At 42.9% G+C, this 20,746-nt stretch overlaps 1 protein-coding gene across 2 annotated transcripts in view; it reads left to right on the top strand.

The window, feature by feature from the left end:
* LOC124802636 (endonuclease G, mitochondrial) overlaps positions 1–20,746 on the top strand; it is a 77,810-nt gene that overhangs the window by 25,294 nt on the left and 31,770 nt on the right. Inside the window, exons 4-6 of one of the 2 annotated variants that reach the window (XM_047263534.1) lie at positions 3,365–3,545; positions 3,623–3,775; positions 15,590–18,282. In XM_047263534.1, coding sequence (XP_047119490.1) covers positions 3,365–3,545; positions 3,623–3,727 — 286 coding nt within the window. In that variant the 3' untranslated portion in view covers positions 3,728–3,775; positions 15,590–18,282. Of the gene's footprint in view, positions 1–3,364; positions 3,546–3,622; positions 3,776–15,589; positions 18,283–20,746 lie in introns of those variants that run through there. The other variant, XM_047263535.1, reaches the window with a different exon arrangement.

Genomic DNA, 20,746 nt, shown 5'->3' with positions numbered 1-20,746 from the left:
GTTCTTTGGCAGCGTTGCAGATGGGAGATCAATTGAGTAGCCTAGATGCAAAAGCTGCTAACTGCATGATAAGTGAAACTGAGATAATTTTGAAAAACGTGTCTCATTCAAACTACTAAAGACTTCATTTCTTTTTGAAAAATAATTGAAAAATAATTAATTACTTGGTATTAATGGCTGAAAATCTGCGATTAGGTTTTTATACATTAAAGTCATAAGTGAAATATTGACATAACGGTTTTTGCACCCAATTTATCCATTAGCAGGCTTTGCAAACGTATCAAGCCAATTACAAAACAAACATTTTGTTGCAAAACCTGCGGTTTGGTCATATGTCAGGAATGACAGAAGGGTGGACATTAATTATTGCAAACATAAACAAAATATATTTTATTTCAAAGCAGTCTTAAAATTCTACACAAATGGCATATAAAAATATGAAAAGTGACATTATTTTACAATGACAAACTGCCTTATTTTACATCAAAAAGAGAACAAAAATGCATGTTAGTTTTTTAAACTTCTCCATTGTGCTTTCGACATCACAAGATATTGTAGAAAAATAAAATATGCTCCAAATATATTCTTATTCTTCTTTTTCCCAAGATTTTAGAAACACAAAAATTGACAGAAAGTTGCATCTTAATTAAAACACTTACAAAAAATTCTAGAAATTGAAATTGGTTGAAAATTGCTTTTAAGTGACATCAACTTCAACACTGTCCATCAACTCAAAACCATTTCCAGCTTCTTCCTCATTCTGAGGGTTGGCAGTGGCAAGAGTGATAGGAATGCCTTCCTGCTTGTCAAATGCCTCAGTATGGAATTTGAGTTTGTTGTTGGTTGCCCAATCTTCACCAAAGTGGAGCAGATAATGCTTTTTGATGTCTCAAGATTTTGTCTCCTGAAAGCTCTACACCTGCTGTGATTGGTGTCAGGCTGTTTGCTTTGCTGAAATCTTTTCCCCTCTTCAGGATGCTCTTCATCGCTCCAGCTTCAAAATTGTAGGAGGACTCTCCATGAACTAGACAAATCTTCTTGTTTTTTTCTTTTTGTAAACACAATTTTTTTTTGAGAAATGTCAATTACCAGTAACTTTAAGTGAGCCTTCCACCTATTCTTTCCAATCTTGAGCAGGGCATTCATATCATCCTAGACGTACTACCGTTGCAAATGTCTCAGTGTTCTGAATGTATATAGATGGGTTTTCAATGATGCTCAACTTGCAGAGTTGCCTTTTGATGTTACCAAGAAACCTGTCAGGTGGGATGAATGAGTAACCCACTATTGGGAACCACAGTTCTATTTCTTCTTGATTGTTGGGAGCTTTGAGAAGAAACCAGTGACTTAGCATGCTGGTCATCATCTGACCACCACAACCGTTGGAAAACAACCGAAGTTTTTCACTTCTTTGGGGTTTAGGTGAGTTAGTCTGTGGTGTAACATTGACGCTGTTTGGTTTGATCCTTTAGCATATTTGTGTTCCAGCCAAATGTATGAAAACACCGTGTCAGTTTTCTGGGGGAGGGGGGTCCTCCGAGGAGCCTTGGCTGACTGTAAAGTTGTAAATGTATGTTTGACAGGAATAACGGGCCAGCTGGTATGGTGCCATTGGTAGTACTAGATTCTTCTGACAATCATAGCTGAGATCAAACAATTGAAAATCCAACATGGTGTGCATCAATATTATGAAAAAGATAGTTGCTAAGTTTTGTGTTAAACTGGAGCAGTTGGCAAGTGTGACCTTTGAAAAGTAAAAATGGGCTTGTGGCTAACATTCCTTATCAAGAGCATGGGGTTTTTCGATGGCACAAATCATTTTTGGAAAACCGAGAACACATTGAACATGAACCTCACTCAAAAAGATATTCAATTTAAAAAACTTACGAAAACGTCATACGCGTGCATGCTCTTGTGAGATCAGTCTGACATTTAACAATAAGGATGATGGTTGACCTGTTAAACTTATACTCTTTCATCATTCATCAAATTTGGACTGAAGTTTTGCACATGCGAAAGGCTTGTGCCAAAGTGATACCAAAAAGCTTCACAACTGAGTGGAAGGACACCTAAATGTGTGCATTGATCTGCTTGAGAGGATTGCCAACAACTATGAATGGTTCGACTGTGTGATCACCAGTGATGAGTTCTGGATTTTTGAATACGATGCTGTGACAAAGCAGCAAAGTGAAAAGTGGACACTGAAACATCTTCTTGACCGAAAAAGCTTGAATGAGCAAATCGAAGATCAAAACAATGCTGACAAATCGAAGATCAAAACAATGCTGATTTGCTTTTTTGACAATAGGGGTATCAAGCATAAAGAATTTGTTGCTCCAGGACAAACTGTCAAACATGCCATTGAAATGCTCAGAATAAGGGTGAGTCCGGACATTGCAGACAAGTGGATGCTGCATCTTGACAGAATTTTTTACCTCAAATGGCATTCTTCTTGTTCCGTACTGCCCTCCTCCCCCCCCCCCCCCCCAACCCCTCCGCCCCCTCCTACCCTCTCTTAATCACCTGATCTGCTTCCTTGTGACATTTTTTTATTTTCCCTAAACTGAAAAAGCCTTAAAAGGATGTCACTGTGGGAGTCTGGAGAGCATTCAAAAGGATGTGACAGACATGTTAACGGCCCGACCAGTTGAAGTCTTTCAGCGCTGCTATCAAGACTTGGACAGCAACTCAGCCAGTGTATAGCTGCCAGAAGGAACCGCTTTGGAGGGGAGAACATACAACACTCTTGCTTGAAAACAAAAATAAATAAATAAAAACTTTGGTAACAAAAAAAAAAGCCTCATTACTTTCCTCACATGCCTCGTTTGTTTGGGCAGTGTTAAAAGGTAAGATATATACAAGCAGTATCTATTACTCACTGAAAAGTTTGGCTTGTGATTACAAGAATTTTAGCTTGGCCAAAATTTGAAGTGTGTTTTACAAGCTTCGTGTAGAGGGAGATCATTTTGAGCATCTATTGTGAATAAAATTAAGTTTAATTTTGGCACATTGCGTCTTAGTTTACACACAACTGAGAAAGGTGCACTGGGCCATTATATGGCAGCTGGCAAGGGGATTAGCTGTAGTACATCTCGCACAAATTGCAGCCATGCACTTGCTTCATATATCAAAATCCTCTATCTTAATCCTAGCAATTCCCTTAGATAATTATCATCTACCTATGACATTGTATTAATTTGTAATAGTGAACCTCTGTTTTTGTTTTTAAAAGACTGTAGCTGTTGATACACAAAGAAAGTACAAATCTCTCTGTAACTAATCCACTTTTTATTACTTCTATATTGTTTTTGTTTGGCTTACTAATGAAAACTTCACAGGAAACTAATTTGTTCTTTTACTGTAGGAAAGAAGATGATGGTAAAACATATGTTAAATATGAAGTAATTGGACCGAACACTGTTGCTGTTCCCACACATTTCTTTAAAGTGGTTGTTGGAGAAACAAAAGATGAACAACTGGAAATGGAGGCTTATGTTATGCCAAATCAGCAGATTGATGACAATACTCCACTCTCAGTGTTCCAGGTAAGAATTCAAAACACTGTTCTTGTGCCTATTGTTGAAGTGCAGGTAACTATAAAATTTTGTTTATGACTGTACAGGTCCCACCAGAAAGTATAGAGAGAGCTGCAGGACTACTGTTCTTTGATCGGATTTCGAGAAACAAACTCAGGTTGATCAATGGTAAAAAGACATCATATGTTTAAGTAATGAGAAGAAGTGGATTGTTACTTTTAGCAGTCATACAGGCAGGGGTACGTTGTCTTAATTATACATTTTTGAAGTATTTACATGTCTTGATTATTGACTATATTTTTGTGTGGTGGAAGTGACCTACCTTTCAGTATAATTGTGAAGGAATTACTACCTTTCCTCTTGTTAAACAATTATCTTCGGAAACCTTTTTATATTTGATAATGTAGTTTATATAGCTACTTTGTATATAAAGTTTCGTCAGCATTTGTAAAATGATGTTTCTCTTTCAGAGTTACTGTGTATGTTACGGTGCCATCTATATATTTAATTTCTTAACTGCCTGCTTGTATCATTAATTGCGTAGACTATGTCGGGGTATTTGTACAGAAAGGTTGTGATATTTATTACATTTAAATGAATTTATCAGTACATTTCTAAGACAAGGCACATGTCAAATGAGCATTGCAATAAGAACAGTTGCCACCCCACATCACAGCTGGCAAGACAAAAAGGGGCACACCTAGCCAAAGTATATAATTCTTTGTGCTTCAGTCTTAAGATACTTTGAATGTGAATATTACAACAAGTAAGAAGACATAGATTGCTACTTACCATACAGAAGGAACATTAAATTGCAGACACACACAATCAAGACACTGACGTAAGGGTTTTGGCCACAGCCTTCATCAGCAAAAGAGAAATTCACAGCATTCAATATACACAAACAAGCACATCTCACTCACACCTGACTGCCAACTCAGGCAGCTCAGGCCAGAATGCACCTATCAAAGAGGATGGAAGCAACAATCTGTAGAGGGCAGAGAGGGGGAAGGGATGTTAGTGTACAGGTGGGTTGAGAAAGGAATGCTGTCTGTCGGAGTGTGCAGGGACTAGAATGGCATCAGGTGCAGTGTCAGGAGGTTGTGGGGCAGGAAGGTGGGAGGAAAAAAAAGAGTGAAAAATGAGAGGAGCGAGGAAAAATGGTTGGATGCATTGGCTAAGGGGGCAAACAGAGGGTGAGAGATGAGAATGAGGAGGAGACGATAGGTTTGGGGGGGGGGGGGGGTGGAAACTGTTGGGTGGTGGGTGTGGGCCAGTATGTTACAATAGGTTGCTGACAGTATAGTTAGGGGATTGGTATAACTACCAGTCAGGTGTCCACTAGGATTAACGGTCCCTGCTAAACTTTGGCCTAGAGCAAAGCAGACCACCCTGTGGCACAACATGCAGCTGAACATAACTTGCTTGATTTCAATGGCTGCTTCACTACCTGAGCCACTGGATCCTCCCCTCGATCACCGGCTTTTCTGAAGTGTGCAGATGGGTGTTGTCCTTGCAACACATTCTCCACTCCTGTAACTATTCCAGCCTCAACCTACATTAACATACTGCCCCCCCCCCCCCACACACTTCACCCAGCTGCATCCACCTCCTCTGTCTATCATCTTCTCCCCATTCTCATCTCACACTTGCTTTGTTTTTCACCCTCTGCCAATGCACCTGACCATCTTCCGCCTCTACAGTATTCCTCTCTCCCCCCATCTATACATTACTATTCTTTCCCCTTCTCTGCCCTTTCCAGATCGCTACATCCATCCCACATGATAGTTTCATTCTTCTCCAAGATGCTGAAGTTGGTACTTTTGTGTAGGTGAGATGTGCTTGCTTGTGTTTATGAAAGACATGTTTCTCTTTTGCTGATGAAAGCTGTGGCCAAAAGTTTATGTATGTCATTCAACAAGTGGTCTCCATTACTCTGAAAGTATTTATTTACCCGAAATCTGACATGGAGAACGTACATTTGCTGAAATATATTCATTCTCTTCACTTTACTTATACCACATTATTTAAAATGACTGAGATTAGCTGTTTTAAACAAACATTATTTAGCTCTTCATTAGTCTTTCTACTTTTTTATTTTCACATAATTAATTATAGATAAGGGAAATGTGAAACAGAATAAATATCAATTTGTGTTTCTGAATCTGAGCAGTTATGGAAGCCCTTTGTGACATGTCACTGACTTTTTCTGACAACTGGTAGTAGTTGACATCTTAAAATGGTTTTACTATGCTATTATAAATGTTATTACTCCATAATTAATTCTATGGCTGTTCATTACCCTTCACTGTCGGAATTCCCCCCAGGGGCTTGCCACTCTTTGGCAGGTTCGTGTGTGGCTACCAGGGGTCCCCAGCATTTGCAGCGTTTTTTCCTGTCCGTACTGCATGTCTATCCTCTTGCTGTTCTTTTTCCCCTCTCTTCGGGAACATGTCTAGGCTATTATTGGGAATGTTCTGCATTGTCTGTCGCTGACAAACAAACAGTCTCACCTTTGTTTTACACTCCCTTTTCCTTTCTTTGTTTCTGTGCTTGATGGTCTAACTAAGGCCGAAATCCAATCTTACCTCTCTGATCAGTGTGTCATTGCCATCCATCGTGTAATGAAAATGGTAGATTCCTCCTTAGTGCCCACCCACACTCTTTTTTTCACCTTTGGTAGAGTGGTGCTTCCGTCCAAGATCAAAGCATGCTATGAAATTATCACAGTCCAGCTGTACATTCCGAACCCGATGCACTGCTACCAGTGTCATCATTTCAGCCACACTAGAACATCTTGTCGACACCCAGCCAAATGTGTAACCTGTGGTAGGGATGCACACAAGGGTGATTGTCCGCCTCTTTCTCCCCGCTGTATCAACTTCAATGGTGGCCATGCTGCCTCCTCTCGGGATTGTCCCGTGTATCTTGATGAGCGGGCTGTCCAAGGGATTCGGGTAAAGGAAAAAGTGCCGTACCCATTAGCTTGCAAGTTACTGGCTAGTCGCAAACCCTGTGCTCTCCTGTCTGGCACCTGTAGTTCTGTTCCTGTTACCCTCCCTCCATGAAGGACATGGCCAGACAGTCATGCGACCTCAGATTGAGCTCTGAGGTTGCGAAATCGCCCAGTGTCAAGGTAGCATCACCATCTCCCCATCCCGCTGTGCAACAAACCATCAAATTCTCGCCTCAAGGGGCAAAGCCACCAGCTACACAACCAGTAGGCAGAAAAGGACAGGAGTAGTACTCCCATGAAGACTTCCTCCATCCTGAGTCTTCCTCTAACCAGAAAGGCTTGAAAAAGTCCACCAAAGGCAAACGGTCTTTTCCTTCGCCAACTCAAAGATCCTGTTTGACTGTGTCGCCACGTAGCACCTTAGCCCGGCTGGCCTCTGTCTCGTCGGTGCGCACCACCAACCATTTTTCAGTATTGAACTCCACAGGGCAACCGCACAAACAAGCCGATGCTTCTGTGGACCTCATGGAGCAGGATCCTCCTGCTTCTGTGCCCTGTAATAGTGACACTACACCAGCTGTCACTCGGTGGCCACCGAGTTGACACCCCCACATCTCTTCCTCCTCATGACTGTCCTCCAATGGAACGTTCGCGGCCTTCGGTCTCACAAAGAGGATTTACGGCTGCTTTTATCATTGCAGCATTCCCTTGTACTCTGCTTTCAGGAAACGAAATTGCGCTTCGAGCTTTCACATTACTCACCAATTCGTTTTGACCTTCCCCCTGAGTTTGGCATGCCATCTCATGGGGGCATCATGCTGCTGATACGGGAAGACATTCATAGTTAACCCATCTCCCTGACTACCCATCTTCAGGCTGTTGCCGTTCGCCTTTTCGTTCCTCACCTGACTTTTTCTCTCTGTACCATTTATGTACCTCCGTCATTCGATGTCATCAGGGCAGACGTCCTTCAGCTTATTGGGCAGCTGCCTCCCCCGTTTTTGCTACTCGGTGACTTTAATGCACATCATCCCCTTTGGGGTTCTTCCAGCAACTGTCAGAGAAGTGCCCTCTTGGCTGACCTTAACCAACTTAACTTCTTCTGCCTTAACACTGGAGCACCCACTTCCCTTTCAGACTCCTAGCACACCTATTCCCATTTGGACCTAATCTTCTGCATTGCCCAGCTTGCCCATCATCTTGAGTGGTCCATTCTTTCTGACACCTACTCAAGCGACCATTTCCCAAGTTCTCTCCATTTGCTGACTCCTACTCTACCCACGTGCATGCCCAAATGGCAGCTTACTAAGGGTGACTGGGAGCTTTACTCCTCCCTGGTGTCCTTCGAAGAACAAGATTTCCCCAGTTGTGATGACCAGGTGGACTATCTTACCAACATTATCCTTACTGCTGCAGGACATTGCATTCCTTGCACTTCCTCTTTACCACAAAGTGTCCCATTGCCTTCGTGGACAGGCATGCCACAATGCAATTCATGCAAGGAGACATGTTCGCCGCGTTTTTAATTGTCATCCTACAATGGCAAAATCCATTCATTATAAACAGATGCGTGCACAGTGTCGTCACATTCTGCGGGACAGCAATTGAGCTAGTTGGCTTTCATTCACTAGTTCTTTTAACAGTTCCATCTCTTCCTCTGTCGTGTAGGTCAACCTCCGACGGCTCTCCTGGACCAAGATCCATTCACCCATTTCTGGCCTCACAGTAGCAGATTATGTTATCGTGGACCCTGTTGCTATCTCCAACACCTTGGGGCCACTATTTTGTGGAAGTTTCAAGCTCTTCCCACTATCACCCTGCCGTCCTCCATCAGACATGAGCGGAGTAGGCTTGGTTGATACTCTTCTCTTCTCTGAATCATGAGTGCTACAGTGCTGCTTTTACTATGATGGAGCTCGACCATGCTCTCAGTTCAACCCAATCCTCCGCTCCAGGGCTGGACGCCATCCACATTCAGATGTTGCAGCACCTTTCTCTTGTGGGCAAGCACTTTCTGCTTAACACACAAAACAGCACCTGGGTAGAGGGCATATTTCCCGGATGCCGGCATGAAGCCGCTGTTGTACCCATATCTTAGCCCAGTAAGGACAAAAACCTTCCTTCTAGCTACCGCCCCATCTCTCTTACCAGCTGTGTTTGCAAGGTGATGGAACATATGATTAATGTCCAGCTGGTGTGGTGGCTCGAGTCTCGCTATTTCCTGACGAATGCACATTTTGGAATTCAAGCACGGCGTTCTGCAGTTGACCATCTTGTTACTTTGTCTACCCATGTCATGGATAGTTTTCTGCGGAAATTCCAGACTGTAGCTGTGTTTTTCAGTTTGGAGAAGGGCTACAACACCTGCTGGAGAACTGGTATCCTCCGTACTCTTTACATGTGGAGCTTCCGTGGCCGCCTGCCCTGTTTGCTTCAGGCATTTTTAAAAGATCGAGTTTTCAAGGTGCATGTGGGTTGTGGTGTGCCTCAGGGTTCTGTCCTGAGTGTCGTCCTCTTTGCTATCGCCATTAACCCTATCATGGCCTGTCTCCCACCAGGCATCTCCGGCACCCTTTTTGTTGACGATTTTGCCATCTATTGCAGTACTCCATGGACCAGTCTCACTAAGTGGTGTCTTCAGCGGTGTCTTGATCATCTTTACTCCTGGAGCATCGACAATGGCTTTCGCTTTTCCACTGACAAAACTGTCCGTATGAATTTCTGGCGACGCAAGTGGCTTCTCCCACCATCTTTACATCTTGGGCCTGTTACCCTTCTGTTCGTTGAAACTACGAAATTCCTGGGGCTCATACTTGATAGGGAACTCTCTTGGTCCTCCCATGTATCTTACCTGGCAGCCTGCTGTACGTGGTTCCTCAATGTCCTGTGTGTCCTCAGTGGTACTTCCTGGGGTGCCGATCGAAAGAACCTCCTCCATTTGTACCAGTCCCTTATCTGTTCGAACCTTGACTATGGGTGCTTTGTTTATGCATTTGTATGCCTATCCCTCTTATGCCGTCGCAACAATATCCACCATTGTGGCATCCATTTGGCTACGGGTGCCTTCTATACCAGCCCGGTTGAGAGTCTGTATCCTGAAGCTGCTGAACTACTCCTATCCTACTGCCGTGACTTTCTCCTCAGCAGGTATGCATGCTGTTTGTCTGCCATGTGTGACCACCGATCCTATGCCTCCTTCTTTGATGATTCCTTTGATCGTCAGTATGGCGCTCGTCCCTCTTTGTTTCTACCTGGAGTCCTCTTCTGGAAGTTTCTACAGCGGTGTAACTTCACACTACCTGCACCTGTGCCGGTGGGAGTGAACCCTTTACCACCTTGGCTTCATGAAGTGGCCCATGTTAACCTTGGATTTCATTTGCTTCCTAAGGACACTACTCTAGCCTTGGTCTATCGCCTTCAGTTTAACGACCCTCGCATGGAACTTCGTGGTAGTACCTTTATATACACTGATTGCTCTCAGACTGACCATGGAGTTGGGTGTGCCTTTGTCATTGGCACCCGTGTCTTTCAATACCAGCTTCTGGCACACTCCTCAGTATTTACAGCCGAGCTCTTCGCCTTGTATCAGGCCACGGAGTACATCCGCCGACACAGCCTTTTCAATTGTGTCCTCTGCTCAGACTCACTCAGTGCCCTTCAAATTGTATGTGTGCTGTACACCACTCATCCCATAGTGCAGTGGGTCCAGGAAAACTGTCAACTGCTCACACTTAGTGGAGCAAGTGTGATGTTTCTGTGGATTCCTTGTAATGTCGGTCTGCCAGGAATCGAGGCTGCTGACACTGCTGCCAAGGCTGCAGTCCTCTTACCTTACACCGCGAGTACCTATATTCCCTCCGATGTTCTCTATGTTGCCGTCTGTCAGGAGGTGTTGTCCTTTTGGTTGCCAATGGTCCTCCCTTCATGGGAATAAGCTCCAGATTATTAAGCCCCTCCCAGTGGCTCGGACAACCTCCTCTCGGCCCTCCCGCCAGGAGGAGGTTATTTTAACTCTGCTGCGTATTGGGCACTGCCTTTTTAGCCATTGTCATTTGCTAAGTGGCGCTACCCCACCACTTTGTCCACATTGCTCTCAAGTTTTAACTGTCTGCCACTTCCTGATGGAATGTCCATTTTTTAACCTTTTATGTTCCATTTGGGTTTGCAGTCCGAGTTATTGGCCATTTTAGCTAATAACTTGCGGGCTGTTGACCGCATCTTACTTTTTAACTGCCAATGCAATATGGCGAAGACCATTCAGTTTTTAGGTTTGGAGCTGAGTTTCTGTAAGGTGTCTTTTTTAACCCTTTTTCCACATGCCTGTTCTTAGCTGTCTTCTATTATGTTGCTTGGGCTGACATATAGTCGTTTTTTAACTCCTCTCTGTCTTCATGTTCTATAGTTTTGACTTGGGCACGTATGACCCAAGTTGTTTTTGCACCCAACAGCAAACACACACACACACACACACGAATGATTGCAATTCACACACAAATGACCAGTCTCTGGTTGCTGAAGCCCTACTGTGAGCAGCAGTGCATGGTGGGGAGAGGCAACTGAGTGGGGGCGAGGAGGAGGCTGGGGTGGAGAGGGGAAGTGGGGTGGGGAGGGTAAGGGATAGCAGGGTGTTGGTGGGGGATGTTAAATTGCTGCTGCTGGGGGGGGGGGGGGGGGAGGTTACAGGGATGAGAGAGAGAGAGAGAGAGAGAGAGAGAGAGAGAGAGAGAGAGAGAGAGGGTAGGACAGCTAGGTGCAGTCAGGAGGTTAGACAGAGGACAAGGGAGGGGGTTAGTGGAAATGGAGGGAAGTAAAAAGGCTGAGTGTTTTGGTGGAGCAGAGGCCTGTGTAGTGTTGGAATGGGAGTAGGGAAGTGGCTTGACGGGTAAGGACAATGACTAATGAAGGTTGAGGCCAGGAGGGTTAGGGAAATGTAAGATATTTTGCAGGGAGAGTTCTCACCTGTGCAATTCAGGAAAGCTGTGTCTGTGGGAAGGATCCAGATGGCACTGTCTGTGAAGCACTCATTGAAATGAAGAACGTCGTAGTGGGCGGCATGGTCAGCAACTGGGTGGTCCAGCTGTGTCTTCGCCACAGTTTTTTCGTGGTGCAGACAGGCAACTTGTTGGTTGCCATAACCACTTAGAATGCTGCACAGTGGTTGCAGCTTACGTAGATCATATGACTGGTTTCACAGGTAGCCCTGCCTTTGATGGTACAGGTCACGCTTGTCACTGGACTGGAGGGAGTATGTACGCGACAGGTCTTGCATCTAGGTCTATTACAGGGATATGAGCCATGAGGCAAGGGGCTGGACATGGGGGTTGTGTAGGGATGGATCAGGATATTGTATAGGTTCGGTGGGCAGCAGAATACCACTGTGGGAGGGGTGAGGTAAGGATAGTGGATAGGACATTCCTCATGTCAGGGCATGATGAGAAGTATTGGAAACCCTGGGTGGAGAATACGATTGTTGTTCCAATTCTGGGTGTTATGAGTCACAAGGGGAGTGCTCCTCTGTGGCCGAACTGTTGTTCTTGTTCTTGTTGTTGTTGTTGTTGTTTTTTGGGGGAGGGGACCAAACAGCGAGGTCATCGGTCTCATCGGATTAGGGAATGATGGGAAAGAAATTCGGCCATCCCCTTTCAAAGGAACCATCCCATTATTTACCTGAAGCGATTTAGGGAAGTCATGGAAAATCTAAATCAGGATGGCTGGACGTAGGATTGAACAGTGGTCCTCCCGAATGCGAGTCCAGTGTGCTGCGCCAACTTGCTCGGTTGTGGCTGGACTGTGTGACTTCAGGAGGTGATGGGTGACTGGAGAGATAATGCATAGGAGATCTGTTTTTGTACTAGTTTGGAAGGGTAATTATGGTCCGTGAAGGCCTCAGTAAGACCCTCAGTATATTTTGAGAGGGACTGCTCATCATTACAGATTCAACAGCCATGGGTGGCTAGGCTGTATGGAAGGGCCTTCTTGGTACAGAATGGGTTGCAGCTGTCGAAGTGCAGGTATTGCTGGTGTTTGGTAGGTTTGATGTGAACAGGCATACTGACACAGCCATCTTTAAAGTGGTCATGTTGGGTTTATTAGGACCAGGTGAAGTGAATGGAGGAGATGATGATGAGGTTCTGGAGGAATGTGGATGGGGTGTCCTCACCTTTGATCCAGATCATGATGTCACCCCAGTTGAGGGGTTTGGGATTCTGGATGTTTAGGAAGGATTCCTCTAGATGATCAATGAATAGGTTGGCCATAGCCTTACCCTGGACTCCTTTGTTGCTAATGCCTTCTAAGGAGAAGTAATGGGGTGTGAGGATGGTGAGAATATAGTTTGTCGTGGTGACAAGGAAAGAGGTTGTTGATTTGGAATCCGTAGGGCATGGGGAAAGCTGGTGTTCAGTAGCTGTAAGGCCATAGGCATTAGTGCTGTTAGTGTAAAGGGGGTGGCATCAATAGTGATGAGCAGGGTACCATATGATAAAGGAACCGGAAGTGTGGAGAGTCGGTGGAGCAAATGTTTGATATCATTATGTAGGAGGATAGGTTGCAAATAATAGGCTGAAGGTGCTGACTTACGAGAGCAGAAAGTCTTTCACTGGGGGGAACAGTAACCGGCCACAATGGGACATCCTGCATGGATGAGTTTATGGACTTTAGGAAGCATGTAGAAGGTAGGAGTGTGGGGAGTGGTAGGGCTGAAGAGAGAGATGGACTCTGGGGAGAGGTTTTGGGACTGGTCTAAGGGTTTGAAGAAAGACTAGATATCCTATGGGATTTACGGCATGGGGTGACTGTGGCAGAGTTCGTAGATGGATGAATCTGACAACTGGCAGAGTTCCGCCAGGTAAGATTCGGAAGGATGTAGATTGCATTAGTTACTGGGAGAAGCTTACACAGGATAAAGTAGCATGGAGAGCTGCATCAAACCAGTCTCAGGACTGAAGCCGACAACAACAACAACAATGTCCTTGTGATTCAAAACAACAGTGGTGGAGCCTTTGTCAGCTGGTAGGATTGTAAGCCCATGTTGAGGGATTTGGGGCTTGATGGTGAGGCAAGGTTCGAGGTCAAGAATTTCTGGAAAGTTGACAGTAGTGATTTGGAGACAGTGGGGGTGGATCATGTTGGATGGAGGAGTGAACTGAGAGGTAGGTGGTACGGTTCAACATTGGTCTTTGGTTGAGTCTGATTTTAGGGTTGATGGTGAAAAAGCGTTTCCAATGTAGGGACTAGGACAAGCAGAGGAGGTCTTGAACAAATTTTGCTTGAGTGAATTTTGGAGTGGGGCAAAAGGTGAGCATGTGGACTGATGCTTCTGCGGGGCTAAGGCCCTCTGTCTAACCTCCTGATAGTACCTAGCTGCCCTACCCTCTCTCCATCTCGTCCCTCTATGCCCCCAAAAGCAGCACTTGACTGTCCCCCAACGCTACCCTGCTCCTGCTATCCCTCCCCCTCCCTGCCCCAGCCTCCTCCTTACCCCCACCACACAGCCTCTCCCAGCATGCGCTGCTGCTCAGTCTGGCCTCAGCAGCCAGAGATTGTGGTCATTAATGTGTGTGTGTGTGTGTGTGTGTGTGTGTGTGTGGAGGGGGTCTGTTTTTGACAAAGATCGTGTTGGCTGAAAGCTCACTTTCTGACTGTTTTTGTTGTGCTTATCTGCTACTCAGCATCTCTGCTGTATGGTAACAACTATCCTTTTCATAATATTGTTACATTCCATCCTGGATTTTCCATTATTTGTGAAGTTAAATTTTTAGACATATTGACAGTGTGTGTGTGTGTGTGTGTGTGTGTGTGTGTGTGTGTGTGTGGGCGCGCGCGCGCATGGGAGGGGCGTCACTTTTTATTTTCTAATTCATCGTTTTCATTCACCAATTCATCGTTTTTATTCACCAGAGCAGTAATGTCTCAAAATAATGGACTGATACTAGTAAATCAATATGGTCTACACTTTTGTTTTGGTCTTTATATTTGTTTCTAAGTGAAATATTTTAGTGTGTTGTCTAATTCCTCCCGTCCCCCATGTCTTTTCTGTTACCGTTCCCAGATGTTGATTGCAGTTTGCAGACCACAATAAAATGTATTTGAAACACTATCTTCCCTAAATTTACGTTGTTTTTACACACTTTAAATTTTTTTAAATCTTTGAGCTTGTTATTTTTGCTTGAAACTTCTTGCAGAAATTTCAGATAATTGTACCTTTGTATAAACTTCCTGGAATTTTGACATACATATATAGGTAATGCACTAATTACATATTGCAAACAAGGCGTGTTCTTTCAGCTTCACAATTTCTTCATTCAGTTATTATTTTTTTAAATTGCTGTCATAAGGCACAGATACAAACTGGTAACTGCCAACAATTTCACTATTGAAAGGGAACAGTGTGAAAAAGATAGCTTGCTATGCACCACACAGAAGAGGCACTGGGTGGCAAAACAACAACGAAAAAGATTGCTACATATTATACAACTATTCATCGGACAGTACACGTGCACGCACATGCGCGCGCGCTGCCGCGCGCGCGCGCTGCGCGCGCGCACACACACACACACACACACACACACACACACACACACACACACACACACACACACACACAGTGCAAAAACACGAAGACAACAGTTGTCTACGTCTGATGAAGGGCTTAGTCTGACGATAGAATATTATCAGTAGCCTCTTTCAGTGTGCTTGTCTGCCACTAAATGCTGCTTCTATGTGGTGAGTAGCAATCTATCCTTTTCACTTTGCTGTTATTCCATTCTGTATTTGCTATTGAATCGAACATTTAATGTTCATATAAAACAGTGTGTAACTGTATGCTCCACCAGTTGAAATGGAGACATTCTGGGGTAGCGTAATAGTTAGATGACTACTTGTAAAATGGAGAAAGTCCAGGTTTGAGTTTTGATCCTGGTACAAATTTTCGGTTGTTCGTTCAGACACATATGTAATCAATTATTGTACCAGTAAATGTGATCATTACAATCTTTTTATTTATCTTTTATCTTGTCCAATCACAGAAAAATTGACAATATTCCAATTGATCTTTGAATGACAGCATAATGTATAATTATGTTACTCTTCATTACAGATGGATTGCAGCTGGTTGCAAGAATTTCTGTGGCAGTTGGACGGGAAGCTAGTCATGGTAGTTGTAATGGGGTTAGTTGTTCAGATGCATGTGAGGTAACCTCAACATAATCAATATATACTGTGTGTGTGTGTGTGTGTGTGTGTGTGAGAGAGAGAGAGAGAGAGAGAGAGAGAGAGAGCGCACGAGCGAGCGCAGGGTTGCCACAGGTTCTGGAAATTGGGAATTTCAAACAAGTCAGGGAAAGCAGTGAAATATCAGGAAAGGTTGGGGGAAAAAAACACTGGAAGAATCTTGTTTTTGTCTCAGTAGATGAAATGGTATGTTTACAGAGGTGGCATGCATCGTTACTGGCTGAGTGCAGCTGAGTACGTGCACTGCTTCCCTACTCCTTCATTACTACTGCTTCTCTCCTTCCTACCACTCCCCTCAGCTTGCAGTCAGTGTTGCAGTCTTGCTGCTAGCCTAGCTGCTGCCGACAAGAGGCAGGGAGGCATGAGGAGCGGTTTGTTTCGATCTGATTGTCAAGACTAATGCAGTGGCTGGAGATGGCGGTCATATGTACGTGAGTTGTGATTGAGTGTGTGCTCTCATTTTCTGACAAAAGCTATGGCTGAAAATTTAGTTGTGGGTGTGTGGGTGTATTTTCTACAAGAATGTTTGCAGCTCAGCAATCATCTTTACAGTGAGTTGCTACCTAAGTATTTGAACAAGTTATCAGTTGCATGGATTGATCACAGTGGTCTCATTTCATCAATATGTTGTCTGCGGCTAGTGAATATCCACATGAGTGGATTTTCGTGATGGGCCAAAACCGCAGTCCGTTTCTGCGGGTATCTGTAACGGATCAGGCCTGCCGATCTGATGCCATTTGGTTCCCACTAACGTGCAGGCCCTGCCCGTCAGATCTAGTTTCACCAGCCTGCCTGCAGGCTGAGTCTGTTTGTGTGTGGCGTAATGCAGTGGATTTTTATGGTTTATCCTTGGACCCAGGACTGCAGTGCTCCTCGGCAGGCCAAAGACCACAGGTGATAGATTTCAGGTATTGTGACTGTCTCACCGCAAGTACGTTGTAAAAGTGTGGCATTTTATAGACATTTTATTTGATCTAGAACATTTTGGCACTTCAAAAGTAGCTTATATGTTAGAAAGTATGGACGATAAGAGGAAGAAAATTGCGTCGGTCGCTGGCAGTTTGTGCTCTGTGTACTCGTATATTTCTTGAAAGAAAAATCACAAAATACCAGTAAAATAATGGATATACCACATTGGGTAATAACTAACAATAATGAACATAGTAGAACCAACATTTTATTTGCGGTCACCTACAGTGTTGGTTTACACAATTCTTCCCAGCCTTATACACTTCTTCCAAGAGGTCTACTTTTTTCTGAGGTTATTTCTGAAATCAGTGAAGATATTTTAGATCTATCTTGCGACTCCAAGGAAATGCATATTTTTGTCACCAAATGTGTGTGTGTGTTTTTTTTTAATTGAAATGAAATAACATCAGTGGTATTATTAAATACATGTACTATTTGGCTTGCCTTCTCCATCTAAAAATAGTTCATTACAAAAGATGTTGATGTTAGTACCTTAGATCTTTGCTCACATCAGGAAACACCATCTGCTTGCAAGTTTTTTTTAGATATTTCCTCATTTGCATCATTGTTTCTTGTTGTTATGTAGCTGCAAAGACAAACTTGTGTCTTAACTTACCCTTGAGATCTCAAAATTTGTCAGAGAAAAATGCTAAAACTTGTGTGGAAATCAGGGAAATACCAGGGAATTTCACTTGAGAAAACTTGTGGCAACACTGGTGTGTGTGTGTGTGTGTGTGTGTGTGTGTGTGAGAGAGAGAGAGAGAGAGAGAGAGAGAGAAAGAGAGAGAGAGAGAGAGAGAGAGAAGAGATTGGTAGGTAGGTTGGCTTTTGCTCTTTTACCATTGAAGAGACTTTGAGAAATAGATCTCAATGCAGAATTTACCTGCTGTTCCTAAAAATTTAATATATCTGAACTAGAAGTAGAGCTCTATGCAGAATTTATCTGCTGTTCCTAAAAATTTAATATTTCTGATCTTGAACATATGGCTAATATTGGCCAAGCATACCTATGAATATGAATAACAATGAAAGTTCCTCTAAATACAAAAGAAATTGCGAGTGCTCAGTTTGTATTTTAAAATGACATGATTTGTTACCAAAATAAAGCTATTGTCTGGTTCATATTTGTTTGGTGCCACAGTAATTAATGAGCTGGAGGTGAAAGATACTATGGCTGAAAGGTTGTGTTATGGCTGTTAGGTGCAGACACTATATGTGTAATGAAGTGGTCGGTGCAACACACCGGAGTAACTTCTTAGTACTGATTAATTTTAACACTGGCGTTGACTTGAACTGATTTTTTGTAAGCTATACCGTGTTGTTAGTTACTTTGAGCAAAGCACATTTTTCTGCTATTTTAGTTAAGAGTCAACAGTGATTTGCAACAGGCTCCACTCAGTCATATCATTACTTTGTCAGCCAGCACCAGAAAGTTCATTGAACAGTGATAAAGATTTATAAGATGAGTTACATATTTAGTAATGTTTATTTATTACCATATTTTTATTTCCTTAGCACATCAGTATTTCAAATATTTTATACTTGTTCATCTTTTAATGTAGTTTTCAATAAAGATGTTTTCAAAAGCTATATTTATTTTTAATTATTTATTTAAAATACTTATTTTTGTATGCTGTTATTTTGAAGCATCATAATCACGCTCACACAAACGTTTGCATTCAGTCCTTTTTCTCTTTCCTTGCATAAGCGTTATGGTGAAATATTGAGGTGCATCATTTTTGTGACTCGTGACTATTCATCTTTATCTGCTAAAATTGAAACTACCAAGCATCCGTGAATAAAACAAATCTCCAAATGCTAACCCTTCTGTCTTAGGTATGAAAGGAGAACAAATATCCTTTAATTGACACTTTCATTTAAGTTCTTAAAAATGGCAACTGAAACAGTCTCAACAAATTAATAACACCCTTTTCAATTGATTCTTCTTGGTTGAGACTATAGTGGGGCACCTGTATGAATGCAATAAGGTGGAACAAGTCATTTTTCCTACACATGGCAGGGCTGCTTACAGCAGCCAGTAATATACAATGAAGAAACCGTTAGTCTTGGTTGCAGGGATGTATTTGTTATTTATTTACCAATGACACGTATTGCCTGATTGAGGCATCTTCAGAGTGGCTGAATAGTAGATGGTGTTAGGTACATGGGATATTGAGCATACAGAATGCCCCAGCAAATAATTGCCCTTGTCAAATATCTGGAAACTTTGCATAATGGCCTTTATGAGGCATTGGACATAGTCCAATGGATGCAATACAGGATCAGGCCTGCATAATTTTGTCACCATGCAATTGTGTTGGGAGGTGTAGTTGCTCATGTCTGGGCTATGCACATAGTACTATGCGTCAAGCCCAGACATAAGCAGTTACACCTCCAGACATGTTTGCATGTTGACAGACCTTTGGAGACCTGATCCTGTTTTTCATTCATAGGACTACGTTGCATCCCTCAGCAAGGCAATCGCGCAATGTTTCCAGATATTTGATGAAGGCAGTTAGTTGCTGCGACATTCTGTGTGCTCGGTATCCCATATACCTAATATCATATAATATTCAGGCAAAACTTACAGGTTGTCAAGTCAGCTCAAAAGCTTTTAATTTGTCCAATGTCACACCATGGAACTTGACAGGCATCACATGGTCACTACAACCTAAAAAGGCCAGTATCAAAAATGAGAGAACAATATCAAGAAACTTTGTGTGCCCCCCCCCCCCCTCCCCCCAAATAGTGATACCTTGAGCAATAATGAGGTCATGATAGCAACCAGTGTGCATAGTCTTGTAGTAATTGCTGATCTTGTAGAAGTGTTTCAGAACTACAGATTTATGGACAAGGAGCGATTTTAGTTTTCCATGGAAGGAAATAACAAGAAGTAAAGGAATTGAGCCTATGAATATGTGGAAACTATTTTACACCTGAAAGTGGTCATTCATGGATGATATTTTGTAACTTGGATAGAAACCTGATTCAAATAGATTTGAAATCGGCAACTAGTGCCAACATGTTAGTGTATGAAAGTGAATGGTAGCAAAAATATTTAGATGCCTATATTCTTGCCAGTGTCAGTGTTTATCCTCCTGCAAAGCAGTGCCAGCAAACAGTACAGGAGCCAAGCAGCATGTTTAAAAGGTGGAAGTCCCATCCAGTTCTGCCTTGTAATGCTCCGTCGAAACTTCAAAAATAAATAAATAAAATAACTCTGTTTTTCTGGTGGGTGAGTTGAACTAGTGTAAAGCTGTTGGGTTTGTGGCTGAGTGAGTTCATCGAAATGGTGGTACGTTTCAGTGAGTGAGTGTTACTCCTGTCATCTTCTGGTGAAGAAGCTACAATGTAGTGGGAATGACACTCATTGAAATGTAATCCTGTTTCAATGAATTCATGTCTGAAACCCTGAAAGTTTTAAATACCCTAAAAAAAATTTCAATCTCTTTCATGACGTGTGTAAATCATATTTTTTTGCTGGGATCAGCTTTCTCAGAATTCTTTTGACCACAAGAAATCTCTATGGCATGGGCACCTGTGTGATGGAAGCAAGCACAAACTGGCATTCTCATTACAGTTCAGTAAAGGAAACTGTGATGCCTGTCACGAGTAGGGCAAAGCGGCTTTTGTGTGCTGTTCAGTCGGTCAGTGTGTCTTGAAGTACCATTTTAAGCAAAAATTTGTGCACACACTGTCACTTTACATAGAAAAGATTGTCAGCATTGTACTGTTTCTCCTGCGTGGACTTGGCTTAAAAAAAAAAAAAAAAAAGGGTAAACTAAATATTACGATAAATTTTATATATAATCGACAAGTACGCCAAAGAAGAAGAGAGAGAACTACAATGGTCATGGTATTCCATGGACTCTTGCACTTCTGTGCATGAGCTATCTTTCCTTTGTCATTTGCTTATCTTATCTGCTTGGATTCGGACCTAAGAGGACGTTCTTGTGTAAAGCTCATCTTGCTGTACCAGCTGATAATGTAAGTTGTACTTAAAACTCAAAAAATATAATGGTTATTTTGTCAAAAGAATTGATTGTCTGATACC

This window comes from Schistocerca piceifrons, chromosome 6, assembly GCF_021461385.2.
Source record: "Schistocerca piceifrons isolate TAMUIC-IGC-003096 chromosome 6, iqSchPice1.1, whole genome shotgun sequence".
Taxonomy (NCBI): Eukaryota; Metazoa; Arthropoda; class Insecta; order Orthoptera; family Acrididae; genus Schistocerca; species Schistocerca piceifrons.
This window is presented reverse-complemented; position numbering and strand designations above follow the sequence as displayed.